This window comes from Bos taurus, chromosome 8 (assembly GCF_002263795.3).
Source record: "Bos taurus isolate L1 Dominette 01449 registration number 42190680 breed Hereford chromosome 8, ARS-UCD2.0, whole genome shotgun sequence".
NCBI lineage: Eukaryota > Metazoa > Chordata > Mammalia > Artiodactyla > Bovidae > Bos > Bos taurus.
The window spans coordinates 75689187-75711791 of NC_037335.1; the positions used below are offsets into that span (position 1 = coordinate 75689187).

Here is a 22605-nt window from a genome sequence, read left to right on the forward strand (position 1 = left end):
ATGAAGTCATATTTTATACTACCTTTTGGGCCTACTCTAAATATTCAGTTAAGACAAAATTTTATTTTTTTGCAATAAACAAAACTTTTATTCAAACAACTGCAGTACAGGGCACAATTCAGATTTTTTTAAAAAATGGAAAGGAAACAGGAAAAATATTTTCAGCACTTTACATCTTCATACAAGTGTTACGGTTTTGTGTCTACATTCATCCATTGAGCACTGAATCTCCTAGATTTGAGATCTTTCATCAAAATTGGAACACTAACATAGAAGGTTCCTTTTACAAAAGTCCATGTTCTAGCTTTGGTTTTTCCCTAAGTAAAAAACAAGGTCTGTCTGCGTCTTGAGCTGCTTCTCTGGTGGAAATGGGTTTAAGCCAGTTTACTATGGGTCACTGTACCCCAAGTATGATTCTGTTTCATATACATTACTTTAGAATGGAAATTTGTTAGGTCATTTGAGAAGAAATTGGAGCCACAAAGTCAAATATATCAATAGAAAAAATTCTCAGAGGAATCCCTTGGCAGCCCAGTGGTTAGGACTCCAGCTTCAACTGCATGGGTAGGGAACTAAGGTCCTGCAAGCTGCACAGTGTGGCCAAAAAAAAGAAGAGAAAAAAGTCTCCGAAAGTTAGGAGGTGAGAAAAACATGAACCTGTGCAGCAGGACAAAGAGATCTGTGAACTTTTAGTGTTCTGAAAAATGTGACTGATTTTAAGAACAGTAAAATGTAACTTTGAAGCTGGGTCATAGGTAGATGGCGGTTCATTATACTTTTGATGAGGCTTGAAAATGGCAATAATAAAGAGCAAAATACATTTCTAAAATCTGATTTTAATGGACATGATTTATACCTAACTCATAAACAGGTCTTTAAGCAAGGAGACAAATCCATTCTTTGCTCAGAAATCACTGTATGTTTTTATAGTTAAGTATGATATCTAAATTAAGTATGATATCTTACTGCCAAATTCAGACTTAAATTGAAGAAAGTGGAGAAAACCACTAGACCATTCAGGTATAACCTAAATCAAATCCCTTATGATTATACAGTGTAAGTAAGAAATAGACTTAAGGGACTAGATCTGATAGAGTGCCTGATGAACTATGGATGGAGGTTTGTGACATTGTATAGGAGACAGGAATCAAGACCATCCCCATGGAAAAGAAATGCAAAAAAGCAAAATGGCTGTCTGAGGAGGCCTTACAAATAGCTGTGAAAAGAAGAGAAGTGAAAAGCAAAGGAGAAAAGGAAAGATATAAGCATCTGAATGCAGAATTCCAAAGAACAGCAAGGAGAGATAAGAAAGCCTTCCTCAGCGATCAATGCAAAGAAATAGAGGAAAACAACAGAATGGGAAAGACTAGAGATCTCTTCCCTGGTGGCTCAGAGGTTAAAGCATCTGCCTCCAATGCGGGAGACCGGGATTCGATCCCTGGGTTGGGAAGATCCCCTGGAGAAGGAAATGGCAACCCACTCCAGTACTCTTGCCTGGAGAATCCCATGGATGGAGAAGCCTGGTGGGCTATAGTCCACGGAGTCGCAAAGAGTTGGACACGACTGAGCGACTTCACTTCACTTCAGAGATCTCTTCAAGAAAATCAGAGATACCAAGGGAACATTTCATGGAAAGATGGGCTCGATAAAGGACAGAAATGGTATGGACCTAACAGAAGCAGATGATATTAAGAAGAGGTGGCAAGAATACACAAAAGAACTGTACAAAAAAGATCTTCATGACCCAGATAATCACGATGGTGTGATCACTCACCTAGAGCCAGACATCCTGGAATGTGAAGTCAAGTGGGCCTTAGAAAGCATCACTAAGAACAAAGCTAGTAGAGGTGATGGAATTCCAGTTGAGCTATTTCAAATCCTGAAATATAATGCTGTGAAAGTGCTGCACTCAATATGCCAGCAAATTTGGAAAACTCAGCAGTGGCCACAGGACTGGAAAAGGTCAGTTTTCATTCCAATCCCAAAGAAAGGCAATGCCAAAGAATGCTCAAACTACCACACAATTGCACTCATCTCATACACTAGTAAAGTAATGCTCAAAATTCTCCAAGCCAGGCTTCAGCAATACATGAATTGTGAACTTCCAGATGTTCAAGCTGGTTTTAGAAAAGGCAGAGGAACCAGAGATCATATTGCCAACATCTGCTGGATCATCAAAAAAGCAAGAGAGTTCCAGAAAAGCATCTATTTCTGCTTTATTGACTATGCCAAAGCCTTTGACTGTGTGGATCACAAAAATTGTGGAAAATTCTGAAAGAAATGGGAATACCAGACCACCTGACCTGCCTCTTGAGAAACCTATATGCAGGTCAGGAAGCAACAGTTAGAACTGGACATGGAACAACAGACTGGTCAAGGCTGTATATTGTCACCCTGCTTATTTAACTTATATGCAGAGCACATCATGAGAAACACTGGGCTGGAAGCACAAGCTGGAATCAAGATTGCCGGGAGAAATATCAATAACGTCAGGTATGCAGATGACACCATCCTTATGGCAGAAAGTGAAGAGGAACTTAAAAGCCTCTTGATGAAAGTGAAAGAGGAGAGTGAAAAAGTTGGCTTAAAGCTCAACATTCAGAAAACAAAGATCATGGCATCTGGTCCCATCATTTCTTGGGAAATAGATGGGGAAACAGTGTCAGACTTTATTTTTGGGGGCTCCAAAATCACTGCAGATGGTGATTGCAGCCATGAAATTAAAAGATGCTTACTCCTTGGAAGGAAAGTTATGACCAACCTAGACAGCATATTGAAAAGCAGAGATACTACTTTGCCAACAAAGGTCCATCTAGTCAAGGCTATGGTTTTTCCAGTGGTCATGTATGGATGTGAGAGTTGGATTGTAAAGAAAGCTGAGCACCAAAGAATTGATGCTTTTGTACTGTGGTGTTGGAGAAGGCTCTTGACAGCCCCTTGGACTGCAAGGAGATCCAACCAGTCCATTCTAAAGGAGATCAGTCCTGGGTGTTCATTGGAAGGACTGATGTTGAAGCTGAAACTCCAGTACTTTGGCCACCTCATGTGAAGAGTTGACTCACTGGAAAAGACTCTGATGCTGGGAGGGATTGCGGGCAGGAGGAGAAGGGGACGACAGAGGATGAGATAGCTGGATGGCATCACCGACTCGATGGACATGAGTTCGAGTGAACTCCGGGAGTTGGTGATGAACAGGGAGGCCTGGCATGCTGTGGTTCATGGGGTTGCAGAGTCAGACATGACTGAGCGACTGAACTGAACTGATTATATCTAAAGCATTTTTGGCATTTCTCAGGAAAATTTTTAAAAATGAAGAGAAATAAATGTGGGAATAAACTGGTTTTGGTTTTCCTTTATTTCACTGAGTATATGGCTATTCTCCTCTTTCTATAAGTGCTCTTTTGAAAGCACTTATTCATTAAAGGAATTAGTTATCTTTCCATCTAATAGAACTGAAAATTGATTTTTCATGGTAAATTGATGGGGAAAAAATGGAAACAGTTGCAGATTTTATTTTCCTGGGTTCCAAAATCACCGTGGACAGCGACTGCAGCCATGAAAGTAAAAGATGCTTCCTCCTTAAAAATGCTATGACAAACCTAGATAGAGTATTAAAAAGCAGAGACAACACTTTGCCGACAAAGGTCCATAATAGTCAAAGCTATGGTTTTTCCAGTAGTCACATACCAATGGGGGAACTGGACCATAAAGAAGGCTGAGTGCCGAAGAATTGATGCTTTTGAACTGTGGTGCTGGTGAAGCATGTTGAGAGTCCCTTGGACTGCAAGGAGAACAAAGCAGTCAACCCTAAAGGAAATCAACTTTGAATACTCGTTGGAAGGACTGATACTGAAGCTGAAGCTCCAATACTTTGGCCACCTGATGAGAAGAGCCGACTCACTGCCAAAGATTCTGATGCTGGGAAAGACTGAGGGCAGAAGGAGAAGAGAGCAACAGAGGATGAGATGGTTGGATGGCATCATTGATTCCAGTTGGTGATGCCATCAAACTCAGTGAGCCTGAGTAAACTCTGGGAGATAGTGAAGAACAGGGAAGACTGGTGTTGCTGCAGTCCATGGGGTTGCGAAGAGTCAGACACAACTTAGCAACTGAACAACCACAATTTTTCCTTTCAATAGACCTAAAGTATTGATTTTTCCAATACTTCTTTAAGAATCTCTCATGAAAGATATGTGAGCATGCAACATTACTATTATAATTCATAAAGTCCTCTGCATCACATACACTTTCATTTGACCATATTTTATTAATGAAGTTTGGTTAACATTCACTTCATGGAGTTACCTGGTGGCTTAATGGTTAGAATTCTGGCTTTCACTGCTGTGGCCTGGATTCAATCCCAGGTCAGGGAACTGAGAGCCTGCAAGCTGCTCTGGGTGCAGCCAAAAAAATAAAAAATCACTTTAGCCTTGATATGATAAGAGTTGCATAGCTTATTTTTTAAAGAAATTTTTTTTTCAGATTATAAATGTATTTCTAAAATATCTCTGGAAAGATACACTTAGAATATCGGTTGTCCTCAAGGACAAAATGAGATTAGAGACACTCTTCATAGCATGATCTATATCCTATTCAAAAGTTCTGATTTTATTGATATAAGAGTAATAATCATGATCACAGAAAAAAATTTAAACATGGATTACAACAGATAAGAAAATCAAATTATCTGTAAATCTTACTACCCTGAGATGGCCACTACTGACTTTGATATATTTCAGTACCATCTTTTTTTAAATCTATATATATTTTCCTTTATTTAAGAAATTGGGGATGAAAGAAACAGGTCTGTTTCCTTGTTTTTTTCACTCATTATGTTGCTATCATAAAATTTAATGGTTAAGTATGACAGCACAATGTATGTATATGATCACACATATTAAGTAACAAAAGATCTGAACAGATAAGATATTTAATTAAAGAACAAATAAACCTAGTGTTTGAATACCTGAATAAGATTAAAAATAAAACCCAAAGAATCTAGGATCAATATTTACTTGCTATGTTTGCTATGAACCTCCCTTTTCTTCTTTCTACTTAAGAAAGGTGGAGAGGGGAGGAAAAAAGGCCTCTCAACACAGATTATAAGCATTGACAAGTAATGAGTTTGACCTATGACAGCAAAGGTCTAAAGTTCAAACAGCAGAGAAAGAGCTATGGAAACTATGGATATTCAATAAGTATTGACCAATGGTAATGACAAAGAAGTAAGGTTATTGTGTTTTGGGATAATGGAAAAATACAAAAGATAAAATGATGCCTCCTTGAGGGAATTACTGTGACAGAAGCATCATTAAGGCAATCTTGGGTAGATGGTGACTGGAGAGGGCTATTACTATGGCTATAAGTAGCCATGGAACTAGATAGCATTACACCTAATTGGTCATTTGGAACATCTTCAATATAAATACCTCCCACCTAGAGCTAATAGATTGTGCACTGACCAGCAATCAATAAGGCTGTTAAAGTGATTGAGTTGGTTAGACAGTGGCCTAGTAATTTAGTGCCCATAGAAAGACTCTGTGCATTGCTTTGACTGTTACTGAGAAACCCAATTTTGGTAAGCAAAGAAAACAAAGAACAATGCAAGTGTTAAAGAGGGGAGAGTATTAACAACCTGACTTCAGTGTTAAAGGATTTATTTCAGTAGAGTAAAATCTCAGCTGACCAAGGTGAATTGTCTGCACACCAGATTACTCACCACCTTTTTTTTTTCTTCTTCCTACTAATCACTGGGTTTTGTGCTTTTTTTTCCTTACGCCACTTGGCTTGCAGGATCTCAGTTTCCTGACTAGAGAATGAGCCCAGGCCATAGCAGTGAAAATGCCAAATCCTAACCATGAGACCACCAGGGAACTCTTAGTCACTGAGTTTTGAAGTAAGAGACAGAGAGAATAGAATGGACATAATATGAACATTCAGGGAGGCAGATTCAGAGTAAAAGAAACTCTGAATTCCCAGATCTTAATAGATTATTCATAATTGCTTCATGATTTTAAGAGTGCCTAAATTATAATATCTTCCATCAATGGGGTTTGCTTCTTTCATAACAGACTGAAGGAATTATTGAAAGGGTACCTAAGAGCTGGGAATAAATTCATTTTGATATCAAATTCTTTGTTCTTAGACTTAATCATCCTGGCAGGGAGTGAACATTTCTTTTTTTTTTTTTTTTGAACATTTCTTAATGTGTTTGAGCTACCAGTGTTTTACTTAAACCCACATACATGTTCAATGTGAAATCACATTCCTGGATTATCTTTACTCACTGCAATCTACCTTATACAAAGTGGCCTGTTCAGGAACCCAATTTCTACCAACTTAACTCTATGCCTAAACATAATTAAGAATCAAAATAAGCAGCTGGCTGGCAACCTGGGGCCATGTTGCTCTCCATCTTTAAACTCCAGACTTGCACTCAGCAGAGTAAGTTCACACTGAGAGACAGGAGAGAAATGAGACTATGTGACCATCTCACAGTTGGTCTGGGGCAACTCAGTGACTGTCCTTCCTACCAGCAGTTCATTATCTAAACTCTTTTTATTCTCCCATTTGCTCTTTTATGACTAAATATGTATAATTAAATTCACATAAAGCATGGTAAGTGAATGTATGAAAGTGAAAGTGAAGTCGCTCAGTCATGTCCGACTCTTTGGGACCCCATGGACTGTAGCCTATCAGGCTCCTCCATCCATGGGATTTTGCAGGTGAGAGTGCTGGAGTAGATTGCCATTTCCTTCTCCAAGGGATAGAACCCGGGTCTCCCGCATCGCAGGCAGACCCTTTACCGTCTGAGCCACCAGGGAAGCCCAAGTGAATGTACAATGTATAATGCAACTCTATTGCACGAGAGAGAAGGAATTATGCTTGCGTTATTTCCTACTGCACTACATTTTTTAAAAATGAAGGCTAAGTGTTATCAGTGATTAATGCAGTGTCACATAGAATGAATGCCAACACTCAAACCTAAAAACTGAATATAAGAATTTGTACTGCTACTCAAACAAAAAACTTGACACTTGATAATGTTAGTTCCATCGAAGGAAAGTATCATACCTGTAGAATATACTGTGTGAGGTCAACTGCTTCTTTCTTCTCATGAACAAGTAGAGTTTCTTTATCTTTCACAGTAATAATGTTGATTTCTCCACGACGTACCTCCCTCATGCCCAGAGGGCGTTTTCGAACACAAACTCTGATTTTCTCCATCTCAGTCCAAGGATTCTCTTTCTCTGAAGTGTTCTGTCTGATATATGTTTATAAGTGGGCTTTAATTTTTAGTTAACAAAATAAAGCTATCTAAGAGGTCAAAGTATCAGTATATTTTGTTATAAATTAGGTGTAATACAAACACACACACATAGACACACAATATCTGTTATATACTAAAGTGCTGACACTAAGAAAGTTCTTTCATTAGCTCTAAATCCTCCTGATTTACTTCTATCTCCATCTCTACTCAATCCCACTCAAATGCAGATTTCTTGCTTCCTTTCAATTCTTACTATTGTACATTTACTGTTTTCTTGACCATTTAATCTAATTTTTTTTTAATCCTACCTGGGTTTATGAAATACCTTGAATTTGGTGGTAGGTTTCAATGTATTTTCACCATGTTTCTTCCAGGTATATTCTGACCCTCCCTTTGTCCTTCTTGCTTCCTTTTTTTTTTGCCTACCTTGATATGTATTTATTTGTTAGAACACAATCCTACTCCAGGACAATTTTATGACTGGTGCTGCTGCTGCTGCTACTAAGCTGCTTCAGTCGTGTCTGACTCTGTGCGACCCCACAGACGGCAGCCCACCAGGCTCCCCCGTCCCTGGGATTCTCCAGGCAAGAACACTGGAGTGGGTTGCCATTTCCTTCTCCAATGCAGGAAAGTGAAAAGTGAAAGTGAAGTCGCTCAGTCGTGTCCGACCCTCAGCGACCCCATGGACTGCAGCCTACCAGCCTCCTCTGTCCATGGGATTTTCCAGGCAAGAGTACTGAAGTGGGGTGCCATTCCCTTCTCCTATGACTGGTACTGTCCACCACTAATTCATCCTTCTATTCAGACACATTTCTTCTCCGGCTGTCTTCAGTGAACTCATCTACCTTAACATCCAGAAGAGAGGCAATATTACTTGGGTTAAGAGTACAAAATTCATCAGGTTTACTAGCTGAGCCTAATAGTAGCATATATGATACATCGAAGTACTGACCACTTTACCTATGCAGAAATGCCTCTTAAGCAAGGTAACATGAAAAGAGAATCCTTGAAAGTAGATGTTTTACCAAGACCAATGCCTTTGGCACACATACTTAGAACATCTTAGAGAGACAAATCATTTCCTTCCTTTACACTTTAGAATTTGATTAATAACCCCTAAACAGCCTTTTAGAATAGAGTTTACACAGGATATTTCACTATATAATTGTTTCATATCAACTTCAATTTTCTGAGACCTCCAACTGGCTGGAAAATTATTTTTCACCAGGATCTAAATTAGTAACAAGTAAGAAATAAAATTTCTAATATATTGCATAAAAAACTACTCAAGGCTTTTGAAGCATGTTATTATTTTTTTAACCAATGTATAGTAGACATCTAAAAAAAGAACCATTTTGACTTGAAATGTGGCAAAATCCTGATGATCATTAAAAGTGAATGACAGGCATGTGGGGTTCATTGTTGTATTTTGCATGTATTTTATTTTTTATAAGAAAAAAACAAACTTTCTCTGGGTTTTTTTGGACCATGCTGTGCGGTTTGCAGGATCTTAGTTCCCCAACCAGGACTGAACCCAGGTCCAGCAGTGAAAGTACAGAGTCTTAAACACTGGGCCACCAGGAATTTCTCAGAATAAAACACATTTTTAATGCATCCTAAAAGGTTCTAGCTTTTTTCTTTTTTTAAGGCTCTAGTTTTAATGTGCAATATTCCCTAGAAGAAATAAACTGTATCTGTCTGACATGCAAAGTTAATACAGCTAGAGTTAGGTCTGCTCACGATCTTAAATAAGTCAGGGCAACCAGTCCTCTAAATGCCTCAGACTTTTATTAGAATTCAGAGTCCAATAAGTTATTTTGAACTTACCTAATTTGAGGTATCCAAAGAGAATGCTCTTCAGATAGGGATGACTCACTAACAGGAAGCTTCAAGTTGGTGAGGGAGTTTCTCAGGGTTCTGAAACTCTGGCTCCTACTTAGAATTTAGGGGAGAAGACAATATTGAAAATTATTGGGACAATGAACTTTCTTAACCTCCATTTCTCTAACATAATAAGGAATGAGAAGAGTAAGATGATACAAAAGGTGAGAAAGCTCAATTGAACACCTTCCGTCCTGGGTCTGCCATGTATAAACCTCTGTGAGAGCACTTAGCTCACTCTTTGGTTGTCTGACTTCCCCTCAGCCTGCCCACTAAGAGTCTCAGTCTCCAGATATTCTAATGATCTTTATATCTAGAATCAAGACAGGCAGAGGGGGTATTCTATATATGCGAAATAAATAAAGCAGAAATATTTAAACTAAAATATCCATTCTCTCTAAATAAATAATGGAAAGTCGTATCTTCATTCTGTTTATAAATAATTCCAATTTAGATTTGTATATGTTGTTCAATAAAAGACTAACATTCAAAAAAGTATTTGTTCTTTCACCGCTGAGCTAACCAACAGGACAGCAACAATCATGGCATTGATGGTCATAGAACAATCTAGTCCTTTCACAACTCAAAGAAGAAAAAAATACTATATGCTCTGTGCTTTGCTAAACCAAGCCAAAAAAAATTTTATTTTCAGAAACACTATAGAATTCATTTATGTATTTCAAATTACTAAAGGCATTTTTACCTTTAATATTGGGGTCCTCTATTCTTTTAGAATAAAAGAACTGGTTGGTTATGAAATCCTCTGAAACCTTAGCCAATATAAGACCATATGGAAATACTTTTAAGGTATGAATAATAGCCCTTTTATTTTTTTTTAAGTGGCTTAAGAATGTATTTTGTTTCTCCATAACTCACCAACAGTAATTTTTAAAATAACAAAACAGGTAATACACATTAGTTTTAAAAGAATGTATTTTCTATTATACCAAGGTTAGTATTAGGGATTACTTGATATTTCAACTCTTAGGGACCTTTTTCAAATTCTAACTCAAAGCACTAAGTGAAAAATAACTTATTGTCACTCTGGCTCCCAAACTCTAAATGCTATCAAAAGTATCTTATTCTTTGCAATGACCAAACTCATCTGTTCTTCCAGGGCTGGAATTGTAAAAAGCACTCAAAATCAAGACCATATTTCAAATTTTGCAGGTAAATCAACTGCTCCAAAGACCTATTTAATTCAACTAGCTGAATTAAACAGTGTTTTTTAAAAACTAAGCTTCATGACCCCTGGTTGAAGTTAATTTGATAGTCTTAGAAAAAAAATCCTGTGGATTTTGTAAATTTTTTTTCTACTGCAGAAGCAAGTTAACTATTTTACCTTCATGGATGCACTAGATATATCATGTCATGCTATAATAAAAACAGGTCTGCAGCAGGCCCTGGTAAGTAGCAGCTGCTTGATGCACATGAACAATATCATCTTTCTCCCATCTGGAAAGTCCAAATTCTTCATCAATTTCCCCCAGTCAAGGTATCTGCATTATCACCACAGAAGTTGTTCACTATTATTTTCTGTAAATATGGAGTAGTTGGTCTCCTCTGGTCATGGAGAACCCTGCCCTTGCCTAAGGCTCCCTTCCCTCCAGAAAAAAAAAAAAAAGATAAAGATAAAAAGTTATTACCTGATATAGGAATGAGGGATTCCGTAGTTATACCCTGAAACATGAGAGACTCTTTGAATAACTGAACTATCACAATCCCCTTGTACTGGAGAAAAGTGATTTGATGAAAAGGGTGAAATCTTAGCTGCTTTTTGTATGTTGGAATGAGCGGCTGCGGCATTCAGAATTCCTGTTTGTGTATGGTACTGGGAATCATCTGGTAGCATGTGCTCCAGTACTTTTATGTAGTTAGACTTCTGTTCACTTGCAGAAAAATCTGATAAATCACACAGTTCAAACTGATTGTTGCTGGTAGTTCTGTCTTTGTTGTCAGCAGGAGAATCAAAATGCAGTTGCCTTCGAGGGCCAGATCTGGATTTCTGAGGCTTGACACACAGATTGCTTGTCTGAAGACGAGAGTCTGGGCTACTGACTGCTTTATCTTCTTCCTGCATAATCTTAATGATTTTGATAAGTTGGAAGAGACGTTTGCGGTCGTTCATGTCATGGACTCCCAATTTGGAGTAGTCCTTCATTGTAACGTTGGCTAATTCATCTATTTTCTGAAGGCCAAGGGCAGTAAAATGAGGATAATACTGTGCTAGTTCAGCTTCATAAAGACATTCATACAACCAGGATGTCATTTTTGTGAACGGGTTTCTATAAACCCTGAAGAGAAAAAAAAATTCATTCACTTGAAATATAGTATATATAATACAATTATTCCTTAAAAAAAAAAGAGAACCACAAAAGAAATATGCAGCAAAATCCATTCCAGCATTCCAGGTTTTTAATAAATACATTTTTCTTTTAAAATGATTACATAGCATAATGTATAAACATGCTTATAATGCATTTGTAGTAATTTGTCCTTTGTTTAATAAAAAGAGACTTTCAATTATGTATACACATAGGTACATGAACGCATAACACAAATCACTTACTTATTCTAGGGAGTTCCTTCCAACCTTGCAATGTCTACTTAACATATACCACAAACTACTGAAACCTTGTCCCCAACTGCTGATTGTTACAGGACTAATTTTAGATGTTCAAGTTAATATCAAGGCATGTCGCACAACTGTTTCCCATGATTAACGAACAAAGGCTAAGAACTGTTTCAAAATGGAAAGCAGAATTAATGACTCACAGAGGATCATGAATATAATTCAGAGAAAATCACATTTGTATATTCTGAGTACTGGTAGAAGTTAGTTGAATAAAGAGGTAAAAACATCATTAATTTAGAATCTACTAATTCAGGATGTTCAGATCATTTTAAAACGCAGGTGTTCGTAGATGTCTACCTATATACAGAACATGAATAAGAGAATTTACCTAGGAAATTAATACCATGGTCAAAAATTTTAATGGCTATACACTAAAATGTTTAAAAAATTTAACATAAGATATTTAATTAAATACTAACAAACGATGTGGTAATAACACGTAATCCTAGTCTATTATTAAAGTCAGGACCCTGGGGAGTTCTTCGTATCACTGTTAATCAAGTTCAAGTTCATAAGAATATTGAAAGGTAAGTAAACTACATTTTCTTTAAAAAATTTTTTTAAATACTTCAGTTTTCAAATTCTGTTAGTTCTTGGTAAAGCTTTTCTGTTTTTCATTTTAATTTATATTTTATCTTCCTTCTAGGAGAAACAGAAAAAGAGGTGAGGGCCAGGTAAAAATGGTAATAAAAAGACCCTGAGTAACAAACTTTGGAGGAAATGGTCAAAGGGGCTAAAAAGCACATTTTAAACTCATCCCACCCTTTTCCATTTGTAGTAGATGAAAAAAGAAAAATTCTTTGCAGGGCTCTCCACCAAGAGATGAAATTTACTTCTGTTGCATTAAGGCTGGCCTTGTGACATTTTGGCCAACAGAAAGTGGTGGAAATGACACTATGTGACTTATGCTGCTACTGCTGCTGCTAAGTCGCTTCAGTCGTGTCCGACTCTGTGCGACCCCAGAGATGGCAGCCCACCAGGCTCCCCCGTCCCTGGGATTCTCCAGGCAAGAACACTAGAGTGGGTTGCCATTTCCTTCTCCAAGGCATGAAAGTGAAAAATGAAAGTGAAGTTGCTCAGTCGTGTCCGACTCTTCGAGACCCCGTGGACTGCAGCCTACCAGGCTCCTCTGTCCCTGGGATTTTCCAGGCAAGAGTACTGGAGTGGGTTGCCATTGCCTTCTCCAGATGTGACTTATAGACCTAGTCAAGAGCCCTTGTACTGCTGTCAGTCACTAACTCCTGTCTGACTCTGCGACCCTGTGGACTGAGCACTCCAGGCTTCCCAGTTCTACACTATCTCCTGGAGTTTGCTCAAACTCATGTACATTGAGTCGGTGACCATCCAACCATCTCATCCTCTGCCACCTTCTTCTCCTGCCTTCAATCATTCCCAGTATCAGGATATTTTCCAATGAGTCAGCTCTTTGCATCAGGTGGCTTAAATATTGGAGCTTCAGCATTAATTCTTCCAATGAATATTCAGAACTGATTTCCTTTAGGATTGACTGGCTTGATGTCCTTGCAGTCCAAGGGACTCTCAAGAGTCCTCTCCAACACCACAGTTTAAAAGCATCAATTCTTTGAGATAGTGATGGACAGGGAAGCCTGGCATGCTGCAGTCCATGGGGTCGCAGAGAGTTGGACATGTCTGAGCGACTGAACTGAACTGACAGCCTTCTTTACGGTCCGACTCACACATCCGTCCATGATTACTGTATAAATCATAGCTTTGACAATACGGACCTTTGTTGGCAAAGTGATGTCTCTGCTTTTTAATCCACTGTCTAGGTTTTTTCATAGCTTTTCTTCCAAGGAGCAAGCATTTTTTAATTTCATGGCTGTAGTCACCATCCACAGTGATTCTGGAGCTCAAGAAAATAAAGTTTGTCACTGTTTGCATTGTTTCCTTATCTGTTTGCCATAAACTTATGGGACTAGACGCCATTATCTTAGTTTTTTGAATATTGAGTTTCAAAGCCAGATTTTTCACTCTGTTTCACCTTCATCAAGAGGTTCTTTAGTTCCTCTTTGCTTTCTACCATAAGGGTGGTTTCATCTGCATATCTGAGGTTATTGATATTTCTTCCAGCAATCCTGATTCCAGCTTCTGAGTCATCCAGCCCAACATTTCACATGATGTACTCTCCATAGAAGTTAAATAACCTGGGTGACAATTTACAGTCTTAACATACTTCTTTCCCAATTTGGACCAATCTGTTGTTCCATGTCTGGTACTAACCGTTCCTTCTTGGCCTTCATACAGGTTTATCAGGAGGCAGGTAAAGTTATCTGGTACTCCTATCTCTTTAAGAATTTTCCATAGTTTGTTGTAATCCACATAAAGTCTTTAGTATAGTCAGTGAAGCAGATGTTTTTCTGGAATTCCTTTGCTTCCTCCATGATCCAACGAATGTTGGCAATTTAATCTCTGGTTCCTCTGCCTTTTTTAAAATCAGCTTGTAGATCTGTAAGTTTTTGGTTCACATACTGCTGAAACCTAGCTTGAAGCATTTTGAGCATAATCTTGCTAGCATGTGAAATGAGCACAATTGTACAGTAGCTTGAATATTCTTTGGCATTGTCTTTAAGAATAGAATGAAAACTGACCTTTTCCAGTCCTGTGGCCACTGCTAAGTGTCCAAATTTGCTAACATATTGAGTGCAGCACTTAAACAGCATCATCGTTTAGGATTTGAAATAGCTCAGCTGGAATTTTATCATCTCCTCTAGTTTTGTTCGTAGTGATGCTTCCAAAGGCCCACTTGACTTCACATTCCAGGATGTCTGGCTCTAGAGTGATTGCACCATCATGGTTATCCAAGTTGTTAAGATTATTTTTGTATAGTTCTTCTGTGTATTCTTGCCACCTCTTCTTAACCTCTTCTGCTTCTGTTAGGTCCTTAACATTTCTGTCCTTTACTGTGCTCATCCTTGCATGAAATGTTCCCTTGATATCTCCAGTTTTCTCAAAGAGATGTCTAGTCTTTCCCATTCTATTGTTTTCCTCTATTTCTCTGCATTGTTCATTGAAGAAGGCCTTCTTATCTCTCCTTGCTATTCTCTGAAACTCTGTATTCAGTTGGGTAAATCTTTCCCTTTCTCCTTTGCCTTTTCTTTCTATTCTTTCCTCAGCTATTTGTAAAGCCTCCCCAGACAACTTGCATTTCTTTTTCTTGGGGATGTTTTTGGTCATTGGCTCCTGTACAATGTTACGAATCTGTGTCCATAGTTCAGGCACTCTGTCTACCAGATCTAATCCCTTAAATCTGTCTGTCACCTCTACTGTATAATGATAAGGGATTTGATTTAGGTCATACCTTAATGGCCTAGTGGTTTTCCCTCAGATCAAACAGATCAGTCGCTCAGTCATGTCCAACTCTTTGCGACCTCATGAATCGCAGCACGCCAGGCCTCCCTGTCCATCACCAACTCCCGGAGTTCACTCAGACTCACGTCCATCAAGTCAGTGATGCCATCCAGCCATCTCATCCTCTGTCGTCCCCTTCTCCTCCTGCCCCCAATCCCTCCCAGCATCAGAGTCTTTTCCAATGAGTCAACTCTTCGCATGAAGTGGCCAAAGTACTGGAGTTTCAGCTTTAGCATCGTTCCTTCCAAAGAAATCCCAGGGCTGATCTCCTTCAGAATGGACTGGTTGGATCTCCTGGCAGTCCAAGGGACTCTCAAGAGTCTTCTCCAACACCACAGTTCAAAAGCATCAATTTTTCGGCACTCAGTCTTCTTCACAGTCCAACTCTCACATCCATACATGACCACTGGAAAAACCATAGCCTTGACAAGACAGACCTTTGTTGGCAAAGTAATGTCTCTGCTTTTGAATATGCTATCTAGGTTGGTCATAACTTTCCTTCCAAGGAGTAAGCGTCTTTTAATTTCATGGCTGCAGTCACCATCTGTAGTGATTTGGGAGCCCCCCAAAAATAAAGTCTGACACTGTTTCCACTGTTTCCCCATCTATTTCCCATGAAGTGATGGGACCGGATGCCATGATCTTTGTTTTATGAATGTTGAGCTTTAAGCCAACTTTTTCACTCTCCACTTTCACTTTCATCAAGAGGCTTTTGAGTTCCTCTTCACTTTCTGCCATAAGGGTGGTGTCATCTGCATATCTGAGGTTACTGATATTTCTCCTGGTAATCTTGATTCCCGTTTGTGTTTCTTCCAGTCCAGCGTTTCTCATGATGTACTCTGCATAGAAGTTAAATAAACAGGTGACAATATACAGCCTTGACAAACTCCTTTTCCTATTTGGAACCAGTCTGTTGTTCCATGTCCAGTTCTAACTGTTGCTTCCTGACCTGCATACAAAATCTTCTCAAGAGGCAGATCAGGTGGTCTGGTATTCCCATCTCTTTCAGAATTTTCCAAAAAAAAAAAAAAAAGAATTTTCCACAGTTGATTGTTATCCACACAGTCAAAGGCTTTGGCATAGTCAATAAAGCAGAAATAGATGCTTTTCTGGAACTCTCTTGCTTTTTCCATGATCCAACAGATGTTGGCAATTTGGTCTCTGGTCCCTCTGCCTTTTCTAAAACCAGCTTGAACATCTGGAAGTTCACGGTTCATATATTGCTGAAGCCTGGCTTGGAGAATTTTGAGCATTACTTTACTAGCATGTGAGATGAGTGCAATTGTGCAGTAGTTTGAACATTCTTTGGCATTGCCTTTCTTTGGGATTGGAATGAACATTGACCTTTTCCAGTCCTGTGGCCACTGCTGAGTTTTCCAAATTTGCTGGCATATTGAGTGTAGCACTTTCACAGCATCATCTTTCAGGATTTGGAATAGCTCAACTGGAATTCCATCACCTCCACTAGCTTTGTTCATAGTGATGTTTTCTAAGGCCCATTTGACTTCACATTCCAGGATGTCTGGCTCTAGGTCAGTGATCACACCATCGTGATTATCTGGGTCGTGAAGATCTTTTTTGTACAGTTCTTCTGTGTATTCTTGCCATCTCTTCTTATATCTTCTGCTTCTGTTAGGTCCATACCATTTCTGTCCTTTATCGAGCCCATCTTTGCATGAAATGTTCCTTTGGTATCTCTGATTTTCTTGAAGAGATCCCTAGTCTTTCCCATTCTGTTGTTTTCCTCTATTTCTTTGCATTGATCGCTGAAGAAGGCTTTCTTATCTCTTCTTGCTATTCTCTGGAACTCTGCATTCAGATGTTTATATCTTTCCTTTTCTCCTTTGCTTTTCGCTTCTCTTCTTTTCACACTTTCTTCAATTTAAGCCTGAATTTTTCAATAAGGAGTTCATGATCTGAGCCACAGTCAGCTCCCGGTCTTGTTCCTGCTGACTGTATAGCACTTCTCCATCTTTGACTACAAAGAACATAATCAATCTGATTTTGGTACTGACCATCTGGTGATGTCCATGTGTAGGCTGTCTCTTGTGTTGTTGGAAAAGGGTATTTGGTATGGCAAGCATGTTCTCTTGACAAGACTGTTAGCCTTTGCCCTGCTTCATTTTGTACTTCAAGGCCAAACTTGCTTGTTATTCCAGGTTATCTCTTGATTTCCTACTTTTGCATTCCAATCCCCTATGATTACACAGACATCTTTTTTTTAGTGTTATTTCTAGAGGGTTTTATAGGTCTTCATGGAACCATTCAACATCAGCTTCCTCAACATCAGTAGTTGAGGCGTAGACTTGAATTACTGTAATACTGAATGTTTTACCTTGGAAACGAAATGAGATTCTGTTGTTTTTGAAATTGTACCCAAGTACTGGATTTCAGATTCTTTTGTTGACTATGAGGGCTACTCCATTTCTTCTAAGGGATTCTTGCCCACAGAAGTAAATATAATGGTCATCTGAATTAAATTTGCCCATTCTCATCCATTTTAGTTCAGTGATTCCTAAAGATGTTGACGTTCAACACTGCTGTCTCCTTCTTGACCATGTCCAATTTACCTTGATTCATGGACCTAACATTCCAGGTTCCTATGCAATATTGTTCTTTATAACATTAGACTCTACTTTCACCACGAGACACGTCCATAACTGAGCGTTGTTTCCTCTTGGCCCAGCTGCTTCATTCTATCTGGAGCTATTAGTAATTGACCTCCATTCTTCCCCAGTAGCATACTGGACACCTTCTGACCTGAGGGGTCTTCCAGTGTCATGTCTTTATGCCTTTATATACTGTTCATGTTCTCGAGGCAAGAATACTGGACTGGGTTGCCATTTCCTCCTCCACTGGATGTTCTGTCAGAACTCTTCACTATGACCTGTCTGTCTTGGGTGGTCCTGCACAGGATGGCTCATAGCTTTATTGAGTTATGAAAGCCCCTTCACCACAACAAGGTGATCTACTTTGCTGTACATCAAAAATCAATACAACATTGTAAATCAACTATACTCCAAAAAAAATTTTTTAAATAGATATGCTTTGTATCACATTTCTTTCCATGTCACAAAAAGTCCAGCTCCTCCCTTCTTCTGGGATAATGATCAGAATCATTCCAGGAACTTTAAGAAATATAGATACCTGAGCCCCATCCCAGATCCATAAGAAAACAAAAAAACAGGGACTTCCCTGGTGGTCCAGTTGTTAACAGTCTGCCTCCCAATGCAGGAGACACAGGTTTGATCCTTGGTTCAGGAAGATTCCACACACCATGAAGCAACTAAGTCTGTGTACCACAACTACTGAGTCTGTGCTCTGGAGCCCAAGATCTGCAACTACTGAAGCCTGCATGCTCTAGAGTCTGTGCTCTGCAACAAGAGAAGCCACCTCAATGAGAAGCCCGTGCACCACAACTTGAGAGTAGCTTCCACTCACCAGAGTGAGAGAAAGCCCGTGCACATCAATGAAGACCCACTGCAATCAAAAAAATAAAAATTTTTTAAAAAGTATTCTATAAATGTATTCATTATGCAGCACACAGATTCTGTAAAGCATTTACTAAGTGCCCGGCAAATAGCAGGCATAGTGATCTACCTATAGCATTTTAAAATACTTTCCTTATAAAAAATTTCAAACATCACAAAAGTAAGCAGAATTGTACCATGAACTCCCATGTTATCTACCCATAGATTCTTCAGTTATCAAAATTTCCCACACTTGCTTCTCCTATTCTTTCTTTCCTTTGCTGGAATATTTTAAAAGTAAATCCTAGTTATGTCATGGGGTCGCTAAGAGTCGGACACAACTGAGCGACTTCACTTTCACGCATTGGAGAAGGAAATGGCAACCCACTCCAGTGTTCTTGCCTGGAGAATCCCAGGGATGGCGGAGCCTAGTGGGCTGCCGTCTATGGGGTCGCACAGAGTCAGACACGACTGAAGCGACTTAGCAGCAGCAGCAGCAGCGGCCGCAGATATGTCATTTCACTTCTAAATTTTCTAAACAGATATTTTGTAATGTAATCCTAGTGCCATTATTATACCTAGTAAATTTAAAACTAATTCTTTGGTATTTTATATTCCACCCATAATATAATTTACCCAATTATCTAAAAGAAAATCTCTATTTATATTTAAACATATAATGCATATATATTTTAAAGTATCTTTAAAATATATATAATATTTTATATATTTATATAAAAATACAAAAGTATTTTTTTGTTCAAATCAGGATAAAAACAAGGATCATGAATTTCACTGTTATGTCTCCTTTTTTCTCACTGGGCAGTACCCCATTCTTTCTTTTTTCCTTTATATTCCACTGACTTAACACAGAAACCAAATATGTCCTAAGTATGGGATGCTGCTGCTGCTGCTGCTAAGTCGCTTCAGTCGTGTCTGACTCTGTGCGACCCCATAGATGGCAGCCCACTAGGCTCCGCCGTCCCTGGGATTCTCCAGGCAAGAACACTGGAGTGGGTTGCCATTTCCTTCTCCAATGCGTGAAAGTGAAGTCGCTCAGTCGTGTCCGACTCTTAGCGACCTCATGGACTGCAGCCTACCAGGCTCCTCTGTCCATGGGATTTTCCAGGCAAGAGTACTGGAGTGGGGTGCCATTGCCTTCTCCAAAGTTTGGGATATACTACACTAAAAAAATTCCTCATTGTTCATCTGAAATTCACATTTATCTAAGTGTCCTATTTTTTATGCTGGCTTAATCTGGCAACTCTATATTTGGATCAAGTTCCACAATTTGGGCAAAAATATTTCATAGGTGTTACCATGTGCTTCATAGTATATCACACCAGAATACATTCAATGTCTGCAAATTGCAGACTGATTCCCTTCATTGCAAAGTACTCTCATCAACCAAATAATCCAATGGTTTCATCCACTGATGACTGTTACCTGCCTCAATCATTTCACTGGGATTGCAAAATGGTGGTTTTCTGCACCTATCACTCTTTTTGGAATTTTCCTGTAAAGAAAAACTTTCTGTCAACAACTAGGGCCATTTGATTATCCAAAGTAGAGTCTGCACATGAAGGCAGGCATAAGAGTGTTCTTTCTAATTTCTAATTTTCAGACTTAAGTAATGGCTAGTTATTTTGGATGGTGTCCAATGAGTTCTTTTGGAGTTTTGCTTTTGTTTCTTTTGGTGGGGGGAATTCAAATTCATTATTAACTCATGGGTTTTTATATATTTCAAGTGTTTCAATCAATTGTCTTAGTCTTTGAGAGTTTCATCTTGTATATTTCCTGGCCAAAATCTAAAATAAGCTTTCTTTCAAGAAATATGTATTTCTGTTTTGGAAGTAACTGCCCTTTGTCCCACATCCAGCTAAAGGTTATGTATGCCTGTCTTAAGCAGAGAGCGCCTGGGCATTAGCAAAAGAGGGAAAAGAATGAGCACAACGACAATGGCCTTTATCTTCCCTTTGGAGATAGGAAGAATTCTATATAGCCACAAGTATCTAATCTAGAATAGACACTACTTACTGCATATCACTCACCTAGAGCCAGACATCCTGGAATGTGAAGTCAAGTGGGCTGTAGGAAGCATCTCTATGAACAAAGCTAGTGGAGGTGGTGGAATTACAGTTGAGTTATTTCAAATCCTAAAAGATGATGCTGTGCAAGTGTTGCATTCAGTATGTCAGCAAATTTGGAAAAATCAGCAGTGGCCACAGGACTGGAAAAGGTCGGTTTTCATTCCAATCCCAAAGAAAGGCAATGCCAAAGAATGCTCAAGTGTTAGTCCCTCAGTCGTGTCCGACTCTTTTTGACCCCATGGACTGCAGCCTACCAGGCTCTTCTGTCCATGAGATTTTCCAGGCAAGGATACTGGAGTGGGTTGCCATTTCCTTCTCCAGGGGATCTTTCCAACCCAGGAATTGAACCCGGGTCTCCTGCACTGCAGGCAGATTCCTTACCAACTGAGCTACAAGGGAAGCCCTAAGAATGCTCAAACTACCACACAATTGCACTCATCTCACATGCTAGTTAACTAATGCTCAAAATTCTCCAAGCCAGGCTTCAGCAATATGTGAACCGTGAACTTCCTGATGTTCAAGCTGGTTTTAGAAAAGGCAGAGGAACCAGAGATCAAATTGCCAACATCATGGAAAAAGCAAGCGAGTTCCAGAAAAACATCTATTTCTGCTTTATTGACTAGGCCAAAGCCTTTGACTGTGTGGATAACAATCAACTGTGGAAAAATCTGAAAGAGATGGGAATACCAGACCACCTGACCTGCCTCTTGAGAAACCTATATGCTGGTCAGGAAGCAACAGTTAGAACTGGACATGGAACAACAGACTGGTTCCAAATAGGAAAAGGAGTACGTCAAGGCTGTATATGGTCACCCTGCTTATTTAACTCATATACAGAGTACATCATGAGAAATGCTGGGCTGGACGAGCACAAGCTGGAATCAAGATTGCCAGGAGAAATATCAATAACCTCAGATATGCAGATGACACAACCCTTATGGCAGAAAGTGAAGACGAACTAAAGAGCTTCTTGATAAAAGCGAAAGAAGAGAATGAAAAAGCTGGCTTAAAGCTCAACATTCAGAAAACGAAGATCATGGCATCTGGTCACATTACTTCATGGCAAATAGATGGGGAAACAGTGGAAACAGTGGCTGACTTTATTTTTTGGGGCTCCAAAATCAGTGCAGATGGTGATTGCAGCCATGAAATTGAGACACTTACTTCTTGGAAGGAAAGTTATGATAAACCTAGATAGCATATTAAAAAGCAGAGACATTACTTTGTCAACAAAGGTCTGTCTTGTCAAGGCTATGGTTTTTCCAGTGGTCATGTATGGATGTGAGAGTTGGACATCCAAAGAAAGCTGAGCGCAGAAGAATTGATGCTTTTGAGCTGTGGTGTTGAAGGCTCTTGAGAGTCCCTTGGGCTGCAAGGAGATCCAACTAGTCCATCCTAAAGGAGATCAGTCCTGGGTGTTCATTGGAAGGACTGATGCTGAAGCTGAAACTCCAATACTTTGGCCACCTGATGCAAAGAGCTGACTCACTGGAAAAGACCCTGATGCTGGGAAAGATTGAGGGCAGGAGGAGAAGGGGACGAGAGAGGATGAGATGGTTGGATGGCATCACGAACTCAATGGACATGAGTTTGGGTAAACTCCAGGAGTTGGTGATGGACAGGGAGGCCTGTCATGCTGCGGTTCATGGGGGTGCAAAGAGTCAGACACAATTGAGCAACTACTCATATATGAACTACTGCATATTTGAGTTACTAAATATTCTCTCTAGGTCAATTTCTGACTTCAGTGTCAACTCCAAAAATTAGTTGTGGCTTCTGGAAAGCTTTATTAAGAAGGATGTTGAGGCATTTACAATCATTAATAGAAAACAAGATGAGAATTTGGGGGCTGGGAAGAGCAAATCATTTTATTTCTTACAGCCCTTCTTA

General features: G+C 39.2%; 1 protein-coding gene across 5 annotated transcripts in view; it reads right to left on the reverse strand.

The window, feature by feature from the left end:
• Positions 1-22605, reverse strand: part of KIF24 (kinesin family member 24) — a 72962-nt gene that overhangs the window by 37967 nt on the left and 12390 nt on the right. For 3 of the 5 annotated variants that reach the window (XM_059889055.1, XM_024995677.2, XM_005210319.5), the window contains exons 2-4: positions 10798-11445; positions 9098-9205; positions 7075-7264 (exon numbers count right to left, since the gene is read on the reverse strand). In XM_059889055.1, coding sequence (XP_059745038.1) covers positions 7075-7264; positions 9098-9205; positions 10798-11420 — 921 coding nt within the window. In that variant the 5' untranslated portion in view covers positions 11421-11445. The remainder of the gene's footprint in view (positions 1-7074; positions 7265-9097; positions 9206-10797; positions 11446-22605) is intronic. The other 2 variants (XM_005210321.5, NM_001193229.2) reach the window with 2 other exon arrangements.